Source organism: Epinephelus moara, chromosome 8 (assembly GCF_006386435.1).
Source record: "Epinephelus moara isolate mb chromosome 8, YSFRI_EMoa_1.0, whole genome shotgun sequence".
Taxonomy (NCBI): domain Eukaryota; kingdom Metazoa; phylum Chordata; class Actinopteri; order Perciformes; family Serranidae; genus Epinephelus; species Epinephelus moara.
The window spans coordinates 22,280,293-22,308,167 of record NC_065513.1 but is presented as its reverse complement, the minus strand read 5'-3'; the positions used below and the strand labels follow the sequence as shown (position 1 = coordinate 22,308,167).

At 41.4% G+C, this 27,875-nt stretch overlaps 1 protein-coding gene across 6 annotated transcripts in view; it reads left to right on the top strand.

Annotated features, from left to right (window-relative positions):
• Positions 1–895: 895 nt before the first annotated feature.
• LOC126393776 (membrane-associated phosphatidylinositol transfer protein 2-like) overlaps positions 896–27,875 on the top strand; it is a 58,021-nt gene continuing 31,041 nt past the window's right edge. For 3 of the 6 annotated variants that reach the window (XM_050050112.1, XM_050050108.1, XM_050050114.1), the window contains exons 1-2: positions 896–1,582; positions 24,040–24,281. In XM_050050112.1, the coding sequence (XP_049906069.1) occupies positions 24,204–24,281 (78 nt within the window). In that variant the 5' untranslated portion in view covers positions 896–1,582; positions 24,040–24,203. Of the gene's footprint in view, positions 1,583–23,338; positions 23,664–24,039; positions 24,282–27,875 lie in introns of those variants that run through there. The other 3 variants (XM_050050113.1, XM_050050110.1, XM_050050109.1) reach the window with 2 other exon arrangements.

The window sequence follows — 27,875 nt, the reverse complement described above, 5'->3', positions numbered from 1 at the left end:
AAAATCCTTAAAACTGATAAAGGGAATAAAATCACAAAAGTTGGATAATATTCTAAAACGATTTCGCACTGTAGTAGATTACAGATACATTTATATTTCCACTTATGTCAGAACCAGAATATATTTTATTGTCATTGTACAGGTCTATACAACGAAATTCAGTTGCAATACCTATGTAGAGCTAAAATAGAATAAAGATAAAAGACTACATGAATAGATAGATAGTAAAATAAAAGCAATTAAGTTAAAAACTCACACATACACCAGTTCAAACATGCATACACAGTACCTACGTGTGCAGATGTGAAAAGCTGTACAGACCTGCATGTATAGTGAGAATATTGCACTTAAAATAAGAGTATTGCACATGAATAAGTTCATGTGTGAAGCTATTTAATTTAATTTAATTTAATTATTATTTCCCTTTTTTGTTCAATATTACATTTCCAGTCCGAACTTAATGTAAAAGCACTTCCATCGTATTCAGTTTTCATCTTGTATTGCAAGACGTTTACATTCAAATTATTTTGTTTTAGTTTCCTAATAATACAAAAATAGTAAAAAAATAATTTATATAAAAATAATTACATAAAAATATAAAATAATTGCTAAAAAAAAAAAGAATAATTAAATAAAACATAAAAACCGGAAGTTACGCGACTAATCCTGCCGCTGTGTAACGTTCGTATTTTTACACAATATTTGTTTCATTTGACTAAAGTCTTGAATGAGAGACACTGTAGTAAAATTGTTGTTTAAGGAAACAAGGAGAAAATGTGTGTAAAATGTGGAAGAGGAGTTTTGGGACTGAAGTCACATTCCAACGGTTTCAAGTTTAAATGCGCGGTGAGGCAGACTTTTATTTTGAAAGCTATACCGGAAGCCTCGTTGTACCCGGGTTACCTTGACGGCATTTTATGTCGTGCCTGAAAGGACTGTGAAGTCTTGCCGCGGCTCAGACTTGAGAAGTGACAACTTACGATGGCGGGTGCTCTTCGTCTGGTCGCTCTTCGCTCTTCCCGGTTGTGTGGACGGTGGCGCGAGCCGCTGGACTGAGCTCACAGCCGTTACATTGTCGTCGCCCCGGACCAGCCCGACCGCCAACCCTGCCAGGGTAGCTTCGATATTCAAGGACATTTTAACGTTACCATAGCTACTTTGGCCTTTCCCGTCGGTTGAGGAAACCCAACGTGTTGTTGTTCTCCGGTGCAATGATGTGGCCAGATTTTGTAAACACGGGCAGAAACGGCGGTTGATAGCATGTAACGTACTCCCGAGCTTAATTATGATGTTTCTCTACGTGTCATCTCTACATGTTGTACCCGCACCCCTTCCTCTGCTGAAGGGCCAAACAAACGGCGACGTAAAGGAAATCAGTTGCTGACTTTCGATGCGTTCATCTTCATCATGGCATCGCTCCCAGACCTCAGCAAGTCGGAGGCTTTATCGTGCTGAGAGCAAACCGTGTCACCGGTGACAGCGGTGACCCCCCCCCAAAACGCGGATAAAAGCCGGTGAACTTTGATTTGCCGAGTGCTGGAGCGAGGTGAAGCCAGAGTTGTATCACTGGCATCAGGTCCAGGTATGTGATGAGCATTGCAAGCCATCAATTTGTCATTACCGTGCTGCCATGTTGCTAGGTAACTAACTGACGGTGGGTTTACTCCAGTTCAAATTTGATCATCCCCCATCCAGAGATGCAACGTCACGTTAAGTAAATCTAACTTTACAAGGGTTTAACAGCATGTGCTGCCATTATATTAGTTTAGACTCACTCTGTCTGTCGCCTATGGCCTGAAGAAGTGCAGCATTTTTTCCTGCTCTCGTGTCATGGCCCTGTTGCTGTCATACAGGCATGCTTGGTAAAGCTGGTGAAATGTTCCTCTCTGTATATCCAGACTGTAAGCTGTTGTTATACACTGCATTTAATAACAAGTTAACGTAGAAATGACTGGAATCATTGGTGGATATTTCAGGCTCCGTGTTCTTGCCCTTTTGGTACACTCTCCATTGATAACTATGTGTGAGAATTTATTTACGACCCAGCTGCAAATAGAGCACATCTGCCTAACCATCATTTAGAAGGTGAGGTTTGAATTGTGAAGCAGACTTTGGCTACAGTTAGCTTGTTTTTGACTTCGCTAAAACCTGCATGCCACAAGCCTGTTTTTTATCCCCTAGGCTCATATCTGTTTCAACATTACTTTATGATTTTTCAGCATCAAGAGTCACTCTACTTGACTCAGCAGGGCCTGGGTGAGTCATTGAGGCAGTGCTGACTCTGAGGCTGTGGCGTCTGTTGCCCAGATGATGGCTCTGCTATGAGGGCAGGGGCTGCCACACAGCCACTTACACCACTGTGACCCCCTGCTTTACTCCCAACATTGTGTGTCTTTGAATTAGCATTGCAATGTAAGACTAGTTCTGAGTTGGATCTGTGCTTCCTATGTGGGCCACAGGCTGATAAGAGCAAGATCTACTTGCAGTGTGTTGACAGAGAGGGAAATACAGGAGACACAAATGGTGATAGGTTATTGTGTTGTTTCTGTGCCTGAAGAATATTGCACTAGGTGAAAGCTCTCTTTGACATGTTAAAACATGTGTCCTGCCTCATTGAAGCCATAACGGTTGTGAGGGTTGTGTAACACATTCCGCATCAGCTACTCTGACATCTTAAAGATTATATTGGTTTTGGCATTTTTGACTAACATGAAAGCAGAAATCGGAGTGCTGAAGTTCACTCTAAGTGCAGTTCGTGAAATATAGATTTTTATGCACTCTCTCCTGAGTTGAATTACAGGCGGTCTTTGCTTTTTTTCTACAGAGATTGTTCTCCTCTGAGTCACTTTTGGTTTTTGACTTTTAGACTGTCTTATTAATTATGCTCCCCATTTCTGATCTGAAACATCATGCATAGCTGCTTTTAGTGCTGATTGTAACGATCACTCCACAAGAGCTGCTGTTGGCCTGCACTGTATTTTCTCTTACAGGTCATTTTGTGTCACAAAGAATTTCACCATAAACACTTTGCTGATGTTGTTACCTGTTGTTCAGTCACTTAAGTGCTGCTGTGATGATTAATGGCAAACTGCATGAAGTGGAGGCCGTTGATATCAGCATTACCCAGAATTCAAATCCTCTTCGTGTGACTGTGCACCGCCCCCTTTTTACCGGTCATACCTGTTATGACCTCTAAGACACTGGAGGTTTCTTAACTATAAACATGGCAGCTCCTCAAAATGTTTGCCTAACCAGTTATACGGTGGGGGACTTCCTTTCCTTCAACCAACCAACCAACCAACATGAACACACTCTCATAAAAACACATGTTGTACATGGGCAGGGCTGTGATGACATGCAAATTGCTAAATCTCTTCAGTGACTTTCAAGCTCGAGAAAAATATGTCTCCTTTTGTCCGTCTATTTGTCACTGAAGACGATGTATTCCTGCAGGCAAAACTGTAGCTGAGGAAAATTAAAAGTACTTCTGTGAAACTGAGTATTCAGAGTATTTGATATTGCAATTCGGGCCCAGTCACAATGTCCAGCCTAATTAAATGTGCTCTGAGTGTAATTGATGTCACCTGTGTACTCAAAATGTGAGTGCACGATGGCACAAGGACTCAAAATGTTCAATGAAGAAGGGGACTATTTTTCAACTCGTGGACAATAAATGCATGTCACAGACTTCTTGCTGCCATGTACACTTTCTATGTTTTTTAAAAATAATTTCCCTTTCCATTGTCGTTCTTACCATTACCATTCTCTCAAGTACGTTCTGCAGCATTGCAGACACGCTGACACACAGAAAGGTGCCTATGGGGCTCAAAAAGTGTTTGAGGGAGCTCAAGCACTAACTGGTTTTTCCCTCAAACATAAATACAACACGTGGCTATATTTGCAAGTCTGAGTTAGGCCTGCACAAAATATTGTTTTTGTTTTTTTATGGTCATTGTGATGTCAACTTGCCTGATAAACACATTGTGAAAGACTGTGATATAGCACTTTGAATATAGTAACAACTTCTTGAAATACATTCTGTCTGTAGGCGCTAGTTTGTCTGATACACGCCATGTTTGTTACTCTCTTGCCAATCAGTTATATAACCCTCACTGTCCTTTATTTGGTCAGAATCTGCACACACGCGAGTGAGGTTTATTAGACTAGTGCTGCTGTACTCCTCTGCATGGTTGAGGGAGGAAGGTGCGATAAGATGAGTGTGAGAGACAACAGGGCACAAGCACAGGTACTGTGCAAGTCAGAGTCAAGAACGGAGCACCACTGAATATCCATTTAGTAATTGCAAGTAATATTGTCATTGTGTTATGCAAAAATGTTACTGTGCAGCCATACTGTGGGGGCAGGCGTTGGGAATGGACTATGCTTTTAGACAGTTTTAACTCCTCATGTGTAATCACTCTAATCCTATTGGCAGTACTCTGACTCATTTTAATTTTTAGATTCCCTTAAAGGCTTTTTTGACATTAGACTTTTATAACTTTTTAGGTCAATAATGCTTTTCTAATGTGATTTAAAAAGCCTAGCAACTACCAAACACAACAGACACACTTCATTTTGATTTCCATAATTACTTCGATTGTTTCACCGTCCACCATTTCTATTACTGGGGGATTGTAACTACAAAGAACTTGCATTCATACTCTCTGGTAACTGGGGATAGCTACTGGTGATGACAGATTTTTTTTCTCTCTTCCTGTTTTGGTTGCACAATGGTTGAAGCACTTTGTTTGCGCTGTAACCCAAACCTTCATTTTCCTGGGAGATTGTACCTGGTTGCAGACATAATTGCATAGTGAAAGCCAGGCTTATAGCAAACCAACCTACACACTGATGGTGTTGTTATCTATAGCTGTTACACTGAGCAATCAGTATTTACTTCATAATGATTAGTTAAAGCAAAAAAAACTTGTCTGTTGCCCCTTTAAGTAAGAGCACCAACAGCAGCATGTTGCCTATATTATTGTTATTTTGAGTTAACATGAGCTTAATTGATTGTAACTGGGTCGATGTTGATTAAATTTGGCATCTGTGATATCCCTCCCTCAGAAAACGGCTCACCAGAAGACTTTTTATTAAGCAAGTTATTTCAACAGATTTCAAATATTCATTCAGTATAAATATTGTATGAGTGATTTCCTGGAAAATTAAATTTGTAGCTTCAGGATTGCAAATTTATTCGTAGCCATGTTCATATTGAAGTCTGACACAGTGGAGATGTGAAGTTGTCTAAATTTAGTGGTTCTGTATTTCTAGGATACCCATACATGGACTCGTATATGTTGTTCTGGTTTCAGTCAGTGATTTTATGATTCTGTTGCAGAGCACTTCTTTACTGTGGAGACATAATGTAGAGTTTTATTTTTGTGAATGCATCGTAAACCAAGGAATCTTACTGGAAGACAGTAGCTGAGAGGCTGCAACCTGATAGCACTTAAACTCTCAGGTGTCTCACTTGAATCTAACACACCAAACAAACACAGTATCACACACGGAGATTATGAGTCAGCCCATTGACATGTGGCTTGTTAAGTTTTTTTGCACCATGTTCACCAGTTGTATTTGTTGAATTAAAGCTATTCCAATGCTGTTTTTGCTCACACAAAAAGCAAATTGGAGACACTGCGATGGCCTTATTGATAAATGAGGATAATAATTTCTAACCACACTCATATACTATGCTAATGTTTGCTCATTTGTGTCACACAGGTCTCTTTCCATAAGACTAAAATTACCCACCACCCCACTTGTGTTATACAGTTACTGGAGTGCCTGACAACCTCCTGATGGTCAGGAGGAAAAAGCTGTGAGAATATGTAAATATACTATGCTGTATGTCTGAGTGACTGTGGAGTGGAAAATTCCTGACAGAGCAGCCCTCAGCATGTGAGCATGTTTTTCTTTTTTTATTCTTACATGTGACAGGTATTCTGTTCTCCTGCTTTTGGCTGTGTTATGATTGTCTTACAGTACAAGTCAACAATCCTGTCCTTATTAAGAATGCAGGTGACAAAAGAGTGTACAGCCATTGAGTAGTAACATTCAAGCTGAGGAAACGAGAGGACGCACTTCCTGTCAGTTAAAGTTGGAGTGACGTATGCAGCTGCTCACCACATCTTTTGGTTCCATGTCTGTACTATTTGAGCTTCTTATCAGATGAGATTGCTGTCACAGGAAGAGAAACGTCAGGTACAAACAGAAAAATGAGCGACATGAGGCTTAAATAAAGTTTAACATTTTTGCACAGCGTGACTGTTGTAAAATACTGTACATGTTGCACGATGATGATCATAACTTCGCTTGCTGTTTTGTGTGGAAATTTGATATTTTCTCCATCTTGCTCCATCTCCTTTGATTTTGTAAAAACCCACTGAACTGTTGCATAATATTGGTGTTGTAATATCTCCAATGCAGCTTGGTTGTCAAATCAAGAGGACTGGTAAAGTCTCATTAACTTAGACCAGACTGTGGACTGTTTTGGAAATCTATCACATGCTGATCTCCTGAGTCTTGTGTCCCATCCTCCATATACACGCAATCACTGCCACTCCCACCCAAGACAGGTTGTCGGTGATAAGATGCAGTGGATCGTGGCAGAGATTGAGCAGCTGTGCAGCTAGGGATGCTCCAATCCGATTTTTTCTGTCCCAGTACCGATGCCAGTACCTGGGCTTTGGATATCGGCCAATACCAGTGCAATAGCAGTGTTTAATTTATAAGCTGTATGCCTCATTGTGAGGAAGTGACAGAGGTCATTCTTTTATGTGTTAGGGCCCTTACGCACCAGTAGTCAGCCATTGGTCAATGTGAGCTGTTGATGAGCATCCGTCACCCTAGTTTTTGCGGTTTGTCCCACGCTGTTGGCCCTAACTGGCCCTTGTTGCTTGTTGTTTGGCCAATTCAGCCCGTTGAATTGATGTTACAGAGACGGCAGAGTCCATCAGTGAATGAAATCACTCTGATTGGCAGGAAGAGAAACAGAAGTGAGGAAAGTAAACAAATGGCTAAAGTCAAGGGGGAGTGAGATCGAAACGAACAAAAAAGCGCAGGGTAAATAGTCTTTTTTCAGAAAACAAAAAGTGGGTTGTGTTGTGAATGTGCTAACTGGCTAACTCGCGTCTTGTGTTCATCCTGTCAGACTACCACTGCCTACCAGTATGGAGACTTGTTTCCTTTCACACAGGCACAGAACGCACGTGCCTGTTGGCGGTTGTTAATCTTTGTGGTTGTTTAAATGCGGCTTTTTGGCTTAGACTCACACGATGTCGGCCTTCGTTGCCTCTAGTTCTTTGATGTCTGTGTGATGTCTGGGCCTTAAGGCATCATCAGGCATGACTTAGACATTGTGTTCCTAACTTTGTAAAACAAGCGTGATGTAGAAAAACTTGTACTCGTCAGTATTTACTTTGATGATTAATAAAATAAACCTGATGAGCCTCAGCTGAATATATACGTTTTATTTCAACACAAATCGGATCCGAGAAGCTCTTGGTACAGCACAAAGACATACCAAAAACTTAAAATGACAGAACAATGATTCAGCCTTATACAGTGTACTTCACACATCATACAGATCTGTTCAACATTAGAGTCTGAACATCCACAAGGTCCTCATCTTACAGCAGCTTGTCCTTCAGACACCCTGGAGCTTCCTCACATGCCTGCATGCAGAGGGTGAAGGACCAAGGCCTCTGAAAATACCCTAACCATGACCATGGACCAGCTATAATTATTCATGATGTCACATACTTTCATCTTTAATAATTTCCACACAACAAAATGTAACAAATAAATACATAGATATAAATGTACTCAGAATTCTTTGTAAACATTTTGTGCAAATAGGGATTTAAATTCCAGTATTAAATAATGAAAGCTGAAAGTGTAAACATAGAATATCTGATATTGGATATTGGATATCTGATATCAGTATCAGATCAGCGCATCCCTATTATAAACAGTGAAGAACATTTTCTTTTTCTTTTTTAACAATAGATCACTCACTTCTTTTATTCTATTCTATTCCATCTATAAAACAGACAAGCTTGTACTAGTACAATCTCTCTGGGGCTCATTTCTCACAGTTGGTGAATTGTTCATACGCTTGCATTAGCCAGTCTCCTGAGATATCTCTGTTAGGATATTAGAAAAGTCAATTTACTCTACAGCTTGGCATATGATGTAGGAATACAGTTTGCTCAATGAGCTTTCAGAGAGACACTGAAGGCATTTAACTGGATTCACAACAAGCCTTTTGTGTTATCTCAGACTTTGTAGTCCAAGTTATTTTTCCCACAGCTGATAACTCCCGGGTACAATAACTCATGTTGTGTTGGCGTCATTTCTTTGACAGTCAATGGAGACTGATTTTTATGTGCACTGACAGGACCGGGGGGGGGATTTTAAGTCATGAGTGCGTTTTATGTTAGAACTTTTAATACAACACTGAAATTAAGTGTTAAATGATCAACAAAGCAACTTTATAAAATATCCTTTGGTCTTTATTTTCTACCAGAAGACATGGCATGAACTCTAGCAGTGCTAGAGCAGGAACTCTATTCACTGTTAACATAATATGACAGGGTGGTTTTAAGGGGAAACTTTAATGTTTTATCCTGAAATACAAACATGATTTAAACAAAAGAAATGGTGATAATAATACATGTGATTGTTTTAGGCCTGGAAGTTTTCATTCAAATTTAACTGGTCCCCAGTACTGAGCTGAAACACTGTCATGATCAGCTCGACATCTGCTTTGGAATTAGATAATGATGACGTAGAGATGAGGAACATTACTTCCTGCACACACACACTTGGGCTTACACTGCACAACGCCAGGTTGATTGTAGGAGTCTTTTGTCTTATAGTTGTTTACCTGCTATTTGTTATTGTTTGCGAAATTTATAAATCACCACACATGTACCACGAAGAGCTCTATAATCTACAGCATACAGCACCTTCTGTCCTTAAACCCAGGCTACATGATTGGCACATGCTTCTGTGTTGCAATACTTTTGTGTTTCAACTATTTTGAGTCATGTCAGTAAGCTAAACTGTGATATGGATGCACAGACAGATCAGTCATCTGCCCAACTTCATAGTTAGGCATGTAATCTGGATTTTTAGGGGCTGATACATTTATAGATTTTCAGTAAACCCAATCTGTTGATATGTTGCTGGGGGTTTTTTTCTCGCCATTGCATGTGTTGGTGGCGGGCAGCTACATGGATATCAGTTGTTGCATCTGCCTGACACTTTGAAAAAAAAAAAAGGCAGAGCTACCAGTGAACTGATCTGTCTGTACATCCACAGTTTAGCTTACTGTCATGACTCAAGATCGTTGAAACACAAACTTGATGCAACACAGAAGCATGTGCCAATCATGTAGCCTGGATTTAAGGGCAGAAGGTGCTGTACGCTGTAGATTATAGAGCTCTTCGTGGTACATATGTGGTGATTTTGGGCATCATGAGTACAATTAACATGACTTGATGAGCCTAAACGATCAGGTATTGACCCCTCTCAGTGTTGCATATTATGTTGTGCGTCATCAGTCATCCTCACCAGCAGGGATGCATGAATTGAAATTGGATTTTTGCAGATATCTGTTATGCCGATATTTTCCAACTAATTTTGGCCGACTGTCGATGCAGATACCCATATATGCACGTGTTTTTTTCCACCTGCTTGCAGAGAACATCAAGTCTCTTGTAGTGGAATTAACATATTATCTATCAATCAATCAATCAAACTTTATTTGTATAGCACTTTTCATACATTAAGAATGCAGCACAAAGTGCTTCACAGAATAAAAACAAACAAAAATAATACATAATCCCACCCCCACATATAAACACACACACACACACACACACANGGTGGACTCCACACATGGTGCAGAGCCCCCCAGTCCCCTGGGTCTGAGGGATCTCCAGGGCAACATCCCCGCGGGCAGACCGGACACACCCCTCAGTGTGGAGGCCCCCCATTAGGAAACACTGGAGCTAAAAACTAAAAGACTAAAAGACTAAAAGGCAATATGATAAGATAAAACAAGTATGAGATAAAATAATGATAAAATGCATAAAAATGTAAGATTAGGAAAAATTAAAGATTTAAAGATTAAAATAATATTAATAATAATAAATAAATGAATGAAGATTTAGAAACTAAAATGCATAAAGATTTAAAAATAAATCATTTAAAAGTTTAAAAATTATGCCTACTTTTATTGTGATGGCAGATTCAGACATAAAATACAATGCTTTTCAAAATGTGCACATTAACAGGGGAAAATAAGACAACATAAATCATATGTAAAACATGCCATATTTATCTTTATGTAACATTTTCAAACAGAGCTATAAAATGTATCCTGTTTTACAGCCTTGACTGACACTTTCACAACCAGAGCAAACTAAACCTACCTTCACTAATTAAAGTCACATAATAAAAGCGTCATCTTATCGGCCTGTCATATGAGCTGAAATGTTCATTTCAGGCCAGCGCCGATGTTTCATTTTAAAGCTTCTATCTGCTGATATTGAGGATCTGCCGACACTATTGTGCATCCCTACTCACCAGCTTGCAGAACTGAGCACCATCTTTTTTCATTCTTATATTTAGAGCTAATATTAACCAACTTTGACGACGGGCACATTGGTTTGTGCATCCCTATTGGGAGTGATGCAAATAATTTCTCAGAGCTCCCCAAAGTATCCATTAACATATCTGTGGAAACCTAAGATTAGCATGGGTGCCTTCTCAAACGTTAGGGCACCCACGGGGGTTTGAAGCAATCTTGAAAAACATTCTTCTACAATTTATGATGTCCTCTTAGGGGAGTATAGGGATGCACTGCCAGCTGGCTGGTTATCTGAAGGTCTAATTTTTTCTTTTAATTCATCTTGAGCGGACAATCAGGCGTCATGACGGTATTTCAAATGAGCCTCCATCATGCACCTGGGTGCCAGCCAAGCGCTGAATGGAACATTGTGTTTTCTCTGCACCTCGAGCTCCACAGACTCTGTCCTTCTTCCCCAGCGCACCCTCCCACCTCAGCTCCCTTGAACAAAGCAGGTGATGCTAATGTTGGTGTTGAGCTGTTGACAGGGACAACAGGGGTACAACCTGTCCCCACCCATCCCTGATGAGCCAGCTGATGAATGGCACATCACTGCTAATGCTCCTACAGCACCGTTGTCTGGGAAATGAGACAAAGATGAACGCTTTGTGCGGGCTCTGCCATGTCCCCGTCCCTTTGGACACCAGTTTTTCTGGCAGTGTGGGTGGAACTGAAAGAGCTGAAGTCTTTTTATAGCAGTCGACCACCTTCCTGTGTCCTTACTTTAGTTTCATTTTATGGAAGAGGAATGAAGTCTGTTTATGTGCTTCCTGTCAGGGGAGTGGGGAGTTGTTTCATGGTGATATTCATCAGGCTTGTGCACGGAGTGACATCGAGACACTGACACACACCAGGAAACTTTTGGCTTAAGCAGAAAGATGTGATAATATCTGCTTCTATGAGGCAAAGTCCTGATAGATGAGCTAATCTAATCTGCAAGGAGCATAGTCTGCTGTGAATTAGAAATGCAGCTAGCACCACCCAGTCACTGAAGTGCTGGATAATAGACTTAATCCCTGACGCCTTTTTTCAGGTGTCCACATTAATTGTGAGGCTATCGTTGAGCATCAAAGTCTATAAATCAGATTTTTATCTGAGCTATTTTACTACTAATCCCTTCACTTTTCCTTTGCATTTCTCTTGTGTTTCGTGTCAATGTGGACCATATATGACATCTTATATTTGTTTGTGTTTTGTTGTACCCCAACCCCCAACCCTCACAGCGCTCTCTGACTCACATGGATCATGTAAAATGAAAGCGACAGTGCTGTTTCATGTTACTTTACCCACGCTCTTCTTTCTCTTCCATCGGCGGCAGACACCTGATTTCTCTGAGGCTAAAAATAGACTCCTTCAGACCCTAACTCCCCCTCCTTACTGCCCCCTCACCTCTTTCCCTTTTTCATCCTTGAGTACAGGCTTTTATTGGGAAGTCTCTCTGCGTTATGCCCTTTCTTTGCTTCCATATGCCACACAAAGCTCCACATCTTCATTCACAGGGGTGTGTTTCTGTGTGAGATAGACATTAGAATCCTTTATGGTATGAGACTGATAGAGAGTTTCTGTTTTTTACTGCTCAGATAAGAAAATCCCAGAAGGTGATAAAGCCCAGTTTTCCACAGAGCTGAAACCTGACCTCCCTACACATCGAAATGTTAGCCAAAGTCATAGGACCGTGAGCATCTTTGAAAATGGCCTTTTATGGTCAGTATGAGAGACAGCTTCTGTCTTTGGTCACTGGGCAGAACACTTTTGGGAAGCCTGCATTATTCGTGCTGCAAAAGAGGGTTTGAGGTATTTCACCAAAGGGCAGTAGACGGCCTCAGCTTTCTTTCTTTCTTTCTTTCTTTCTTTCTTTCTTTCTTTCTTTCTTTCTTATCATTGACAGTTAATTTGCCTTGATGCATGGTGTCCTCTTAATAAACACAGGCCTATTTACTGAACTGATGACTCTGTGATTCAAATTTCTGTAAACCAGAAATGCAAGACTGATAGACAAACACAGTATATATACATCATCTGAGACGGACAGAGATTGTTGTGTTAAGATCAGAGTTGTGGTCGTCCTTATAAATTTATTGATGTGGGACTTTGAGAGTCAGTAATGAGAGGTTAGTTGTATATAACCGTACCTCTCTGGATGGGAGCTGATTTGCGAGTTACTCTGTCTGGTAAAAAATACACATTAAACACCATTTTAACTTTCCTCTGTCTCCTTGTTTTTCACACTGTTCCTCTAATACACTTTTTGTGTGTGATGCTTGCGTATTTTCTGTTCCTCTGTCTGTCCCCAATTCATACCAGAGTTTTCAGATCCAGTTTTCTCTCAGCTACTAGAGCATGAGAAATTGGGGCATTAAGACCCATTTCTTCCCAAGGATTCAATAAATTCAATATTGGTGCTCTCCTGTGTTTCTCCACATTCTTCTCACTCACTACTGGATTGAGTTGTACGTGGTCCATTAGGTTAATTTTAAACCAAATGAAGGAACTTGCGTCATAACTGCATTGGGTATTTTTAATCCTAGGAGTGATACAGGCAGAAGCAGGGTTGTCTTGACATTATTTTTAACACGTGCAGTATTAGCACTAAGCAGAAATTACTTTTAAACCAGCATGTTTGATCTGTAAAGACCACATGTAGCCTGCTGTATTTAGGCCTGTGCCTTAGCTTATGTGTGTCACACCCACCACTGTTTTTTTTATTGCCTCTGTTAAATATAGAATTTCCACTTGCACACAGTATATCAGAGCAGCATATATTTAGGATGACAATACATCAGAATCAGTGAGGCTGCTGCTGTAGCCAGAAGACAGAAACCAGAGTGCAGTGGAAACGATCTGAGTTGGGGAAGAACAGAGGCTGACAAAAGTGAAAGTGGAGACAGGAGAAACAGGAGAAAGAAGTATCAGCCCCGGCAGTGCCTGGTCTCTACTTTCCTCGTCACTCTGACTTCATCTTGGCAACCAATAAGGAAAGAGCCCTCTGTGTCTCCATGGTAACCCCCCGTTCAAGCAATGATGGAGAGGATAAAGGGGCAGGAAAAGGAATACATTTTGGCCTCAGGCGAAACATTTTTCTTCACAAGTTTTGTAGAATATAATCCATTTCATTTCTCTTCTTCGACACAGTTATTCAGGAAAAGTTGCATTGCCAGTTATCGGTGTGCTAATGACGTCTTTTTGTGTGGGAATCTAAAAATAGACTCATCAGACAGGGAAAAATGGTTTCTATTTACAGTTTACCATTTGATTTTATATGCTACAACTACATTTTTCCAGTGGCCACAAAACTGCCACTATTTTCTGAAGTGTAACATGCTATAAATGACATTTGCTGCTTAAAGGGATATTTCACCCTCTTATCTGTAGTGCTGTTTATCAATCTAGATTGTTTTTGGTGTGAGTTGCTGAGAGTTGGAGATATTGGACGTAGAGAAGTCTGCCTTCTCTTGAATATAACGGATCTAGATGGCACTCAGCTTGTAATGCTCAAAGTGCCAAAAAAATACCTTTGAAAAACTCAACAGCAATGTCTCTTTCCAGAAGTCATGACCTGGTTACCCCGTATAATTTGCAGACCTTGTTGTGAGCAGTTTAAGGTGGGAAGTATTTTTTTTTTCTGCCGAACTACACCCTGACACTACACCTTTGGTTGTGGGGTGAACTGTCACTCAAGTTTGCCTTTCTTCTCTTTGTGTAAGGCTTTTGCTGTCAGAGCTTACACTTAACTTTTATCCATAAACCTTCAATTTCCAGATATGAGAAAAGCATACCAAAAATAAGAGTTAGTTTTATTTTTCTTTAGTTTACATTTGATTTTTTTTTTACTGTTTTTATCTCAAATGCCTACTTTAAGCTCCTTTTAAGTTACCACAAATTAGCTTACATGCCAACCCGCTTGCATTCTGCCATTGAATGATAATGTAGGTATCGCCCTACTGCAACAACAACTCGCAGCCACGTCACTGTAGTATTTCATAGTCAAAGCCACTTTGCACTTTTGTGAGAGATCGCTAACGGCAATGATACTGTAAACCCATTAGTCGTTATTCCTCCAAGCCTTTGTGCTATCAGTGGTGAGCAAGCACTCAGCAACAGGCTACCAAACACTCGCAGAGGGGCTGATGGAGATGTTTGACAGAGATTGTCTCAATCTGCAAAAGCATTTCCTGCCCTGTGGTCTGCAGGCTACATGAATAAGCTAATGGGATGGACAAAGTAGCGATGCTTTCCTTTCCTGTATCTGTATCTGAGAGAATGACAGCGAGGGGGGATCCTCATTTAACCTTGGCACGTAACTGATTAATCCAAGTGTAATTTGCATATAAGGTCATCTAATTTTGGATTTCTGAGTGAAGAGTGGTGTTGATTAGAGATAGCGTTGGTATGTAATACGCCCATTTTGGAAAACGGTGGGCTGATGAGCACCACTAAGGCATAAGAAGAAAACAATGGCTTCATTTATTAAAGCAGCTTAAAGTTCTCAACAGTCACTGGGCACCAGATTTATTTATGTAGAATTTTAATTACTTGCTGTGTGGGTATCTAATCTAAACTTTACTTATTTACCACTGGTTAAAAACCTCAGATGTCGCAAGGTTTACTGATCAATGTACAGCTATATATGCTATATATTGGAGGTTATTTAGAAAAAACAAAAATAGCTGCTCATTGTAAGGTGATACTTTATCTTATAACCATTATTTGCTGTGACATTTTCAAGCAGTAAAATAACAAATTTTGACATGCTTTATATTTATTTTTTGCCATAAATGTTAAGAATGGCTTACCTAATTTGTACGCTGATTTAATCTCACAGTTAGTGGATGATTAACAATTTGTTTAGCTTGTTGGGTTTTTTTTATCTTTTGCTCTGTAGTTAATCTTTGTGAAGCTCTGCTCTTCTCACAATCACCTCTTTGTCTGCACTTGGTGGTGGTTCTTGATCATTCTCTCTCCGTGTAAACGAGACTCATTTTTAGAAGCAGTTCTTACTTGCAGGGCTACTGTAGGAGGAAGAGGATGAGGAGAAGGAGGAGGAACACAATGGAGGAGATGCTCACAGGGTGTGAGTATTTTTAGCTTCCCCCTTGTACAGCAATGATGAGTAAAGAACAAGGGCAGGTTGTGCATCCCACCTCCTTAGCCTGTGGAGGAGCTCGGGCCTGGACAGGAGGAGTGATGGCCTCCTTCATAGGAGCTTACTGTATTTACAGTATGTGGCGCAAGATGACACACTACTATTTATTGTGACTTTGTTATCCCCTGCATTTACACGATCACACCGCTCTGCTGGCAAATGGCACTGCTCGTGACACCGTTTCCTCACGTTGTTGCAGCATTTTTTTTTGTCGTACCCTCATCTCTGATAGTAGTAGATCTGGTCTATGGAGATCACATTTCGTTGCATCTGCATTTGTGTCTTTTGTTAACTCAGCCTCAGTTCACATTGAGTCTGTTGTGCAGACTAAATGGCAGATCCCTCAGAATGTTTTCCCTATCTTTGCTCTTTCATTCTCCGAGTTGTGCATTGTGTGGTGCAGCTGCTGCATACAAACCATCCTGACCACTTTTTGAATATGGAAAGAAGATAAATGTTTGCTCATCCCTACGGTGCTTTATTGAAGTCAAACAAGGAACAAAACATGGTCTTTGTCAGATAGCGTGCACCGAAACTTCACCTGTATACTATTGTAGTCCCTGTCCCATGGAGTATTTAAAAGCGTTAGCAGTAAAAGTGTCTTTCATCAAATAATATAAAATATGTGATTTAGAGATGCTAACAATTAACTGCTAACTGACAATAAGAATTTTGACCGATTAATAAACAGATAAACTGTTAAAAGTATATAATAAGTAAAATACACTGGCACTAGGGGTAGACGACTAATATTACAGCAGCTGAATCATTAAACAGTCACAACAAACTCACACTGATACCAAAATGTCTCGACCCGTTTGGTCATGTAAGCCTCATGATGCTAACCTGTCATTATGTATGTGTGGGGTGCAAATTTTTGCATTTCCTAGGTTAGCGAAGGTTTGACCCACTCCACTGTCTCTATGATTGGCTAGTACTCTTTGCCTTTGTTGGTTGGATCGGTTAGGTTTAAGCAAGAGGAGTGAGATTGGTTAGGGTAAGAATGTCAGGGTAAGGGGCTGTACACATGCCACGTCTTCAACCGCCTGGAAAACGCAATGTGAGGCACTGGGCACTATTTTTGTGTCTTTTCTGTGCCAGCTTTCAAGAGCGCAGCAACAGGTTGCGTCTGAGGTTGCTAAGCAACCTTAACAAGCACCATATCATAGCCTGTTTACCTGAAATCCTGAGTGCAGAGCTGATCTTCCTCCAGACACTGTTTGTGTGTCGGCCTGTTGTGTGGGGGCATGTCGTCCGTCGGACAGATGAAAAGCTCTGACAGCCCAGCACCAAAATGATCAACTTTTCCATATTTATTACAGACTGATATTTACGGAAGAAGGCAAAGATATCTGCCGGCTGTGATTGGTTGTTCCTCGTCACATGACATGGGGTGCGTGCTGCTGTGTTCCAAAAGTTGAACGTAGTTTATGTCAGGGTGCAGCCGCCACGCCCTGAAAAATAGGTGCTCGGGAATGGCGTTGCTCTGGCATTTGAGCATGCCCCCGTCTACATTGAAAACAATTAATTTGAGGACGCAATAAAGGTGGCATGTTTATGGCCCTTAAGCCAATCCGAAGCAGAGTAAGACATCATAGGGCGGGTCATGCCTTTGCTATCCAAGGATATTCAAATTTGTGTGCGGAGTAGGCAGACTCTCGGTACAGAGCTCACACTCCTGCAGCAGTAGTGTTGGGGTAGGGGCAGCAAGGGGCAGCTCCACAGTGAAATAAGGTTGTAAGCTACCCATTTTATACAGTAAAAAAAAATGATGTCAGTTAGTGGTTAATGATCAGTTAACGAGGGTCAGCTGTGGTATAGATAAAAGTTCCTCAAGTTACCATTTAACACATTAATACAGATACTGGTTCATTTATAGATGAGGAAACAGTGCATTCTTTAAACCCTAAGCAGACAGGTTTTGTTGTGTGTAAAACTTTGTATTCAGTGATCTGTGCAACATATGCCACATTTATATTTATCTCAGTTATATCCTTTATTAATGATGTTTTATCTTTTGCACTTAATAGAAATTGTGTTGGACAGGGAAGTCTGATATTTGTACAGAGTGCTTGTTTTAAATGTGCTTCATGGTCTCTTTGGTCATCGTAGGTGGATGTTAAACTCCCTCGCTCTGGCCACGGAGCGCACACAGCCCAGCACGAATAGCATTGTCTTAAGCCTTTTGACATTTTAACTGGATTGGTGGATAAGCCCATCAACTTGATCAAGGGTTCTTGTCGCAGGCTGAGCCTGTGTTTGTTGCGGTTGTCATAGCTGAAGTTGCCTCTGCGATGTCAAGGCAACGCTGTGTGAAACTGATCTATGGTATTTTAGGCAGTCCAGGGGCTAACATTTTCCACTCATGTTTTAAAGGGGTCTTGCCTCGGGTCAGTCATGAGGGAACCCCTGCTACCCTCCCTCCCTCCTCCACCTCCACTGGGATTCACCACCTCCTCCCGTTGCTCCGCCTCAAAGTGGTGCTGACTAAAACAGGGCTAAATTTAAAGGAGCGCCACCATTGTGGTCTTTGGGGAAAAAGCCTCCTGTGAGTCAACACCTCCCTCCCAGTTATTCTGCTTTGTGTCGACAGCATGGCCCAGCTGTCGCTCTCTGTCCTGTGGTCAACCTGTCTGCTGTACTCATAGCTTTGAGTCCTCAACTATGTGTTACACCTTCAGACAGCGTTAATAATGCCACTTTCCATTATCGTGATACAGGACAGCCTGTGGTTGAAAGGAAAATGGATTTTAGAGTGGAAGATTTATTTAATGTTTAGGTGGAAGCAGGAGAATCCAGTCTGTGACAGATAATCCAGTCTTTGCTTTGTGGAGTGAGCAGGTTTCATCTGCTCAGGTCAGACACTCATCCCTGTTTAGAGGTGAGCAGATGTGCACATCTTTGAGAGCTTGTTTGTTTATGCTGGCTCTACGAGTCAACAGAGATGTAGCTGTGTTTACAGGCACTGTCCTTCTGGCTCCTGTGGAACTAAGCATCATGTTCTCTGGAAAGTTCCACAAGATGATACAAGTGTCAGACCTGTGGCTGAATAGACTGTTACTGCTGTTTGATATTCTTGTTCAGTTCAAAATTGCAGTAGATTGAAAAGTGAATTATGTGGTTTTAAACAATCATACTGTCACCCAGAGAATTTAGTACCTCTGATGATTTGTCACACCTTCAGCGAGGGTCACAGACGAGGCATTTGCAGCATTACACCTCAGAATGCACGGTCCTGCCACAGCTGGCCACATGTTTAACAGGCTGAAAAGGTGGTGGTGACAAGAGGTACAAAAGACGAGACCCACCCAAAGTGTCTTGTAACTATCGTAGGTTCCAGTTTTGCAGAACGGGAGCAAGAACATTGGAGGCTGCTTTGTGATGAGCGCTGTGCAGTGGCGTGTGCTGCTATTGCGTCACTGCCTAGAGGGGGGCAGAGACTGTATTTTTAGAAGGGAATGAGCATATTCTCTGAACAACAACGTCAAACACTCTGCTTGCGTATGCTAGGATTATTGTGACCGGGCTATTTTTAAGCTGTGTGTGTGTGTGAGAGTGCTTTTTTCTGGGTCAAGCATGGTGCCAGTACTCTCTCTCGAGGCTGCTGGTGGATCATGCATTACAGGTCCTATGCTGTGCACAGCATCTGCATCAGTCACAAAGGAAAGAGTCAGAGAGATGGGTTTAAACCATCAGGGAGTTACAGCATTTTTAGAATGAGTCTGTGTCTGCAGCGCTGCTGTAAGGGAGACGTATTGATTGTTTTTGTGGAGCAATCAGACATTCTTGAAATCAGCTAACTCAGAAGGCCTCATTAATCCGAAGTGTATCATCAAAGGAGAAGATACTGCATACTAAATCTCTGTATCTGCATCACACATGAATTGACATGACTACTAAACACAGACAAAATATGTAGCAAACACATTTTTGTGTGAGACAGTTTGGGTGTGTCTGTCTTTGGCTGTGGCTCCCATGAGCCAGAACAGGGGAGAAACTACTACTAAAAGCAACGCTGAAACAAAACATGAAAAATGGTTTATTTTGATAGGGGCAACAGATTGATAAATGCTTTTGTCTCTTTTAAACATTTTTGTCCTGGCTATCGGTCAGAGAACATCTGTTAACAACAACCATGTCAGAGACTAGATATTGCTCAAGATTTTTGATTTCTTTTGGTAATAAGTGTTGCCTTTCAAGGTTTTAAAGGCTGCATCACAGTAAAATGATGTAATTTCTGTAACTTACCAGACTGTTCTAGCTGTTGTGTTATTTGCTTTTACCCATTTAATCATTATATCCACATTACTGATGATTGTTAATCACAAATCTGGTGTAATCATTTGAAAGCACCTATAGTCATGGACAGTGTTGTTGCAATATCAATATCATGACTGGTTAAAAAATATTGTGATATTTCCTCCATATCCCCCAGCCCTAGACTGTCATATATTCCTAATATTTTAACTAGATAGGACAAATATGTGTGTATACGTATGTTATATTGCGTGTGTGTGTGTGTGTGTGTGTGTCTTTAAGTGCCTGCTTTCAACATGTTTTTGTTTGTCCTCAAACAAAATAAAGCAAAACTGAAATCTGTTTTGTGAAAAGGAAAATTAAAACTCTGAAAACCAAGTAAAGCAAGATTTTGAATAAATATTTCATAAAAAATAATTCTGTGAACTAATGTAAATTGTAATGCTGCTGGTGCTCTCATGACACCAGAATTTCTTACTTTGATACAAGGCCTTGAAAAATATTGATATATGATACCATTTTATGACCACAGAAAGCACAGCTGTATCGATACTGCTGAAAATGAGTATTGAATCCGTTTCACATATTCAGAATAGATATTTTTGGACTATGTCATAATGACTATGTTTCTATGAAGGAAAAAATAGCTTGGGCTCTGGAAAATTGTGTTTGGCCTTTTCCACATTTTCACAGGGTGTCTGTAGGTCCTTAAAATGTCTTAGAATTTTCAGTTTTATAAATAAAGGCCTTAAAGTCATGAAATAATCTTAAATTTTAATTTGTGTGGTCTTAATTGCCACAAACATTTTATATATTTTGATTTTAATTCCTTTTTGTTATATTGAGTCAAGCTCTTCTGCGTGAAAATCCATATTTCTGATGATACAAGCTAATACTGTCTATTTATTTTACACTTAGACTTTCCTGATGGCAAAATGTAGCTAAACCTAATTCACCCTAATAACCATATTCCTACATAAAACCTGCGTCTGCACTGAACCATAAGCTAAACACACTCTAAAAACATGAGGAAGTTATTTGTTAAAGTTTAGAACTCATAGCACCTGATTGCCACTCAAAAATAGCACTCATACTCTGAGTCATAATTAAGTCAAATCTGAACACAAAGACATGATACACATATTTTTGGATTCAGTGTGACTTAACCTTTCCAAGGATATTATTATCGCTGAGCAACGTCATGGAAATTTGTCTATAAATCTGCTTAGTAATCATAGAAAAAAGACGCACCTTATAACTGCAGAATTTGCCTGAGAATCGTCACGTTTTTATGTCTTTTTTTAAGTTGCCTGTTGACAAAATGTATGCCAACCTAACTCTTAAAATTATTTTAAAAAGGTCTTAGAAAGCATTAAATTTAAGTGTCTGACACCAGTAGACACCCTGTAGACATCAGAACTGAAAAAGCCTCTTGGATGGGAGGTGACACGTCTGCAAGAAACTCAAGCAAGTCCAGTTGCCTGTGATATAGCAGTCGTGATTTCCATGACCTGGATGACTGAGGATCCTCACTGACCTGTTGACGCCCTGTTTCAGATTAATTTATGATCAAGATAATAGTTGGTTGCAGCTCTAACAGATAGTAAAAGTGTCATACTCATGTTTGGCAGTTGTGCACATAAAGAACATTATTCACATGCATCAGAAATCCCGGTGCCTTCTCATTACTCCAGGCTCCTAATACATCCTTCTGGACAGAGCAATGCTGTGACTGTACGGCGTCCCTCTATGTGCTGTCTCTCTGTCTGTTTGTCTCTCTTTACATACCTGGTGTCACTTCCTTGTACATGGGTTGCCCGTTGGTGGCAGCTGCCTGGATTGACGCGGTGGTCATTCTACGACAGATAATCAGTCAGGGAAACAGTCTGTCTTACCGCATGTCACACTGAATTATTTCCAAATTGGTACAGCTGTCACATTGAGCATTGTTTCCCAACAGGAAATTCTCAGAAATACTCTGAAGTTTGTTGCAGCATCAGTTGCAACCCGCATTCAAACTGTCGCCACACTTGAGCCATGCTTCAAGTAGATTGTTAAGCTGTTTATTATCAACACTGTCAACCAGGATGAGCACTGTGACCTTCCCCTCTAAAGCCTGGCACTAACATCTAGAGGCCTCTCAAGCTCCTGAGCCACAGGCTTTTCTCTGGGCCTCTCCAGGCTAGCCTAGTTTTATCCCGTCTTTCCCAAGAGTGCAGTTATTTTCAGCAAAACGTGGCTTTCTGCTCCGATTTTGTCAACGTCAATTCTGTGTATAGAGCAGAGATATTAAATGAGAAATGTATAGAATATAGAAGACAATGAGAACAACTCCCAGTCTGTTAGTAAGCACCTGCTCCAGGTTGAGAAGTGATACAGGCTGCATATTTGTCCTGGCAATGCGTCAGCGAACTTATTAGTCGAATGTGTCTTGAGCGGAGAGTTGTGGGGGCGAGCACTCAGTAGATGGTGGACCAGAGCTCTTGCTGACACCAGGAGCCTCACCAAAGCTGGCCTTTGTTCGCTGGATAAGTGACGCAGTGGGAATATTAGTGTGATTAGTGTGATTAGACAGAATGGCCGGGTGCCAGAGCGAGGTGCAGTTTCTGCCACAGGTCAGAAAAGAGTGAATATTGGGGTTATGCAATGCTGTGTAGTCACATTTGGACGGCAAAATATGCAGGCAGTGCCAGGATGGTGTCATTGTCGCCCGTCACACATACAGCACAATACAGTCTCATCAGCATGGTGACCAAGATCATGTCCACTGTGTTGTCACCAGCAGTATCTGAGCACAGACTAACTATCCCTTCATTAACTAGACTTTTAAATCGTTGAATTATTACCAGGGGTGGAGCTCTTTTGCAAAATGCTACATATGCACTTTGGAGAATAGAAAAACATTATCCAGGAATCAGCCTCTAGTGTGAATCGCTTTCTGCTCCAAGTGCTGAAGTTTTACCGAGCTGTGTTTGTTTACAAATATTTAATTATGTGCTTCATCACTCATTTTGAAAGAAGAGTTCTGTCATATGTCTCTTTTCTTATTGACTCCTCTTCAGTTAATGTGTCACCTTCGCTCACAGTCCGAACAGTCATGATCTTGTTTTGTACTCGGCTTTGGAGCTGTTCTTCTCTTAGCGGTCAAAAGCAGACTTCTGCAACTCACGCCACCCACACATTGGTTATGTATAGCCCACACCTACCCTTATCTGCCCAGTGGTTTGAAAACAGTGCTTTGTGTAATTCTAAGGCTGCTATTTGTGAAACCTCGATCATGCACAGGGGGCTCTTACAATGTTACGTAATGCTCCCCACTCAACTGTAATCCCTCTTACGCTGAGTGAGCCCCCCATGTGATGGTGCTGAAGGTTTGGGAGAGACAGGGTGGCTGTTGGGACCAGTGGCAAGGCACGGGTGCGCTCTGTAGACTCTGGCCACCCGCCCCACTCACACACACACACACACACACACACACACTGAGCTGTGGCCTGTGTATAAGAAGAGAAGTTTATCCTGGAAAATGCCTTACTTGGATCTGAGAAGCTGGATGGAGACACACCGCTGATGCTTGTCCTTAGTGCCAGGGCTCGGACCAGATATACAGTAACTACATTGAGCGTATGTTCTGACTGACACTTCAGCTCTTCTCTCCTCTTCATCTGCGTGTGAGCCAGGAGATTGAATCTTTGTCCTCGGTTATGTGTGGAGGAATCTTGCGGCTTTTGAAATTTGTCTGCATGCTGTTATCTTTTTGCTTGTGATGAATGTTTTTTTGTTGCTGATTGAAGCTGGTTTCTGCTTTTGAGTGAAGGATGATGATGAAGAGCTGTTTGAAGAACCATTAACCTTATTTTGGAGATCTGGAAATCAGATCAGGGCTCAGAGCATGTTTTGACTTTAAGAAAAACTACTGACTGGATGCTTGTAGGTATTTATTTTCAGATATATTCACAGCTTACATACCTCATGCTGTTATTTTTTTCTTCCCCTGCAGGAACCGTCAATGTGGACTTCAGCTGGTGATTTGACAAGTCACATATAGGAGCCCCTGAGTCTCTCCTGTCCCCTCTCCCCCACCCTTCCCTCTGCCCCTCCCTCCCCCCCTTCCCTTGTCAATCTTCTCCCCGATCCCCCTCCCCCCCTCCTCCAAGATTCACCATGCTTATCAAGGAGTACCGCATCCCCATGCCCATGAGTGTGGAGGAGTACCGCATCGCTCAGCTCTATATGATCCAGGTGAGGTCGCATTCCCCACCAAATTCTCACCCACACACACCTGGCTGAAAAAAGCCAAGTGGTGCAGAAACCCGGAGACAAAAAACAAGCAGTCATAGAGGAGAAAAATGAACACGGGGTGCGATCGCAGCGTGCCCAATTATGAAATGATTGGTCACACGGTCTGACGTCGATGGAGTAATGGAACAAAGAGAGCTTGTGTGCTGATAGATTATCCAATTTAAACTCTCTGAAGCTGGCTGTTTCCACTCGTCATAGACTGCATGTTTCTTCAGGAGGAGGGAGGGGGGCACCCCGCTTTCACTGCAAACTCGGCGCACACACATACTGCCACGGCGGAGATGGACACACTGCTTTGTCCGTGTCAGACAGTTTCATTTGTCAAACCAGGCCCCGTAGCTGGAGACTGGGGGTCTGTGTAAGAGCTTTAGGGTTTACAGCTCCAAGCAGGAACGGCTGATTTATACAGCTTTAGTTATCCTGTGTGTCGTCATATTTTCTCTTCGTATGACATGTGTACATGAAGGAGGATTTATTTAATCCAGTGGTACTGCCAGGTGCACTGTGAGCAGCAGTTCACAGGAGAGGCATTGAGAGCAATCACAATGACTTGGACTGTGATTAAAGCAAATCTGCATTATTTAGCTACTGTTGTTTAGACGTGTTGTCAACATTTCGTCATTCAGGTGCATTTTTTCCCGTTAAAGAATTTTTGTTGTTAGAGGGACATGCTCATCTTGGCACCAAACATTCAGCAGCTGCATGGTTATGTAGTGTGTATCCCAAGTGGTTTTACGTTTGTTGAAGAGCAGGTTGAAGTTACAGGCCTGTTTGATCAGGTTGTCACCGAAGGAGTGCTTTCATCGGGAAGTGTGAATCATGACGAGTGTGTGAAATATTCACAGAGGTGCCAAGTGACATCAGCAGCTGAATCTGAATCTGGTAAATGTATGGTTGGTTAACATTAAAGGAATTCTTCACCCATAAAATGTTTAGTTGGATAAAACTTACATTGAATTCATGAAGAAAACCTTGGTTTTCTCGCATGCCTTAATGTTGAACAAGGAATACAAAAAAACTAAGAAATGATTGATGATTTGAAGTAAAAGGGGTCAGCATTTAACAACAGCAAAACTATATCAAAACATTTCTTGACAGACTTTCACAGAACTTCTGCAGCATAATCCAAGTCTCATTTACCCAGTCGCACGCTCAGTACTTCCCAGTACTAAAATGCTACTATTTAAAACTTTTTTGCACACACTGTTTTACACAGGGACGGGTAGCATGCCTGGCAAGAGTGTGTGTTTGAACCTGCTCAATGTAATGCATGCGCGGAGTACAAAAATGTGTTTTAGCAAAGATGCATGTGTTTGGGAAGTTCTGAGTGTACAACAAGATAAAATAAAAATTAGATTTTGCTGCATGAGTTGTGTGGGAGTTTGTAAATGGATGTTTTGATATAATTTTGCTGTTGTTAAAAGCGGACCCCTATTATTTCAATTCATCAAGAATTTTCTCTGTTTTTGGATTCTTCGTTCATCGTGGAGGCATGCAAGAAAATAAAGTTTAATCCAAGAATTTAACACAACACAGGCTGTGTAATTGATATACAAATGATCATTTTGCAGCTGAGGTATTCCTTTAACTTCCCTTTGCAACCAGCACAAAGCAAAACATGGGCTCTGAAGTATCTTAATCCTCCTAAGGATTTACATTCTACATTTATTTGACTTAGGTGATCATACATGGGAGCTGCTTACTGCAGCCCTCAGGGAACAACTGCACCAGAGAAGTTAAACATATAGTCCTTGCATACAGAAACCCCAGAATGCCTTCAAGCTGTTGACCTTCCCATAGAAAGGCCTCGCCTACATCTGTTAGTCTCACACCCAAATTAATTTAGTGTTTATGTTGACAAACCCTCTGGTAGAACAATACTACAACATGAGCTGCAGCTTTGTTCACCTGTATTTACATAAAGGGCCTCTCCTTTTTTTCGTATACTATGAAAACAGTCTGAGAGTGTTTTTTTTTCTTTTCTGAATACAAACTTAAAAGATTATTTCTTGTAAGGTTTTATCATTGTAAAGGCATTTTGTTGTCCTGTCTGCACAAATGGAAGTGATATAAGATGATTACAACACATGTCCACAAAGAGTAGATTGGTCTCCAAATAATATCAGATGTTTCCGTTGATTACCTCGGCTGTTGTTTGTCTTCATGCCCTCCCTTCGGTGTACTAAACAGACAGGTAATCAAGTTGATCTGTAGATGGTTGGGAACATGACTCAGCAGTCATGCCCCAAAGCAAGCAGACGTTGCACAGCTCAAACCAGTCACTGCGCCACACTTCTGCACGCTTGATAATTTCTTTGGCACATTAGCTGCTATTGTGGAGAGTTATTAATTATGTGCAACGGATAACTACAGTTATTTGTTTTGACCTGCTTCGCTCCCAGATCTCCTGCATGCCCTGTATTAGATTTTATCAGACAGGACATCACATATGTGCAAGCAGAGTGTTAGTCTGTGAGAGAAGCAGTTCATGTGTGTGTTCTCAAAAACGTAAGTAAATGATACGAAGAGGAATTTTTACATTAGTGACCCATAGTTACCTTTCCCCCTGACCTCACCCTCTCTGCGCAGCCTTGTTGCTGTGAGGCTTCTGCCACTATGGCAACCGTGACATCAGCAGCGTGCCGGTGGTCAGGTTTTGTTCGAGAGACGGAGTGAATGAAAAGAGGAAATGGAGGATAAAAAGAGAGGTTGCGAAGGAGGGAGGGGAAGAAATGAGAGAGGGGTGGAAGGAAAAGAGAGAGAGAGAGCTGGATTCTGAGCAGAGAGGATTTTGCTGTGTCTGTGGATACCCTCGCTTCATTGCTGTATGTTACCAGGGCAACTGCAGCATGTAGGCCTGCCTGCCTGCGATCCATCCCCGGTGTAAGCCTCGCAGATAAAGTCAGGGCCTTAGGACAGCCTGGCCATATCTGCACTTCAGCGGGCAATGCCCCGCCCCGTCTCTCCTCACACTTCCTCTCCTTTGCCCTCACAACGCCGCCTTCTTATTTGGTAGCTAATTGTAAATTCATTATCACCGCATAGGGATTTGCAGTAATGCACAAAGCGGATGAGGAATGTGTGAGAAATTAAATATGAGAAGATCTCACTGTGTCTCATTCATCCGCACACATCCATCATGTTCTGACTAAACAACTGTATCTGTGGAGTGAAGTGAAAAGAGGCATCTCGAACAGGAAACACGCCTTGCTAACTTGACGGCGAGAGGAGAAAACCAGGATGTGACTCTCATCCTGTCAGAGCAGTCGAATCTAAACACATACAATCGGCTTTCATGGTGATAGGTTTTATTTGTGAAGGTTTCATGGCTGTTTAAAGAAAGGTGGGTGAGAATGAGAGAGTGAGTGCTAAGTGACAAAGGTTTTAGGGCTGGACTTGAACTCAGAACACAGAAGCACTTACTGAGCCAAAAAGGGTTTTACAGTATAATGGTGTAGATGAGAACCCCCCTCCCTTCCCTGTGGAGACGGTCGACACACTTCCAGAGACTCTTGAAAACTGTCTCTTCATTTC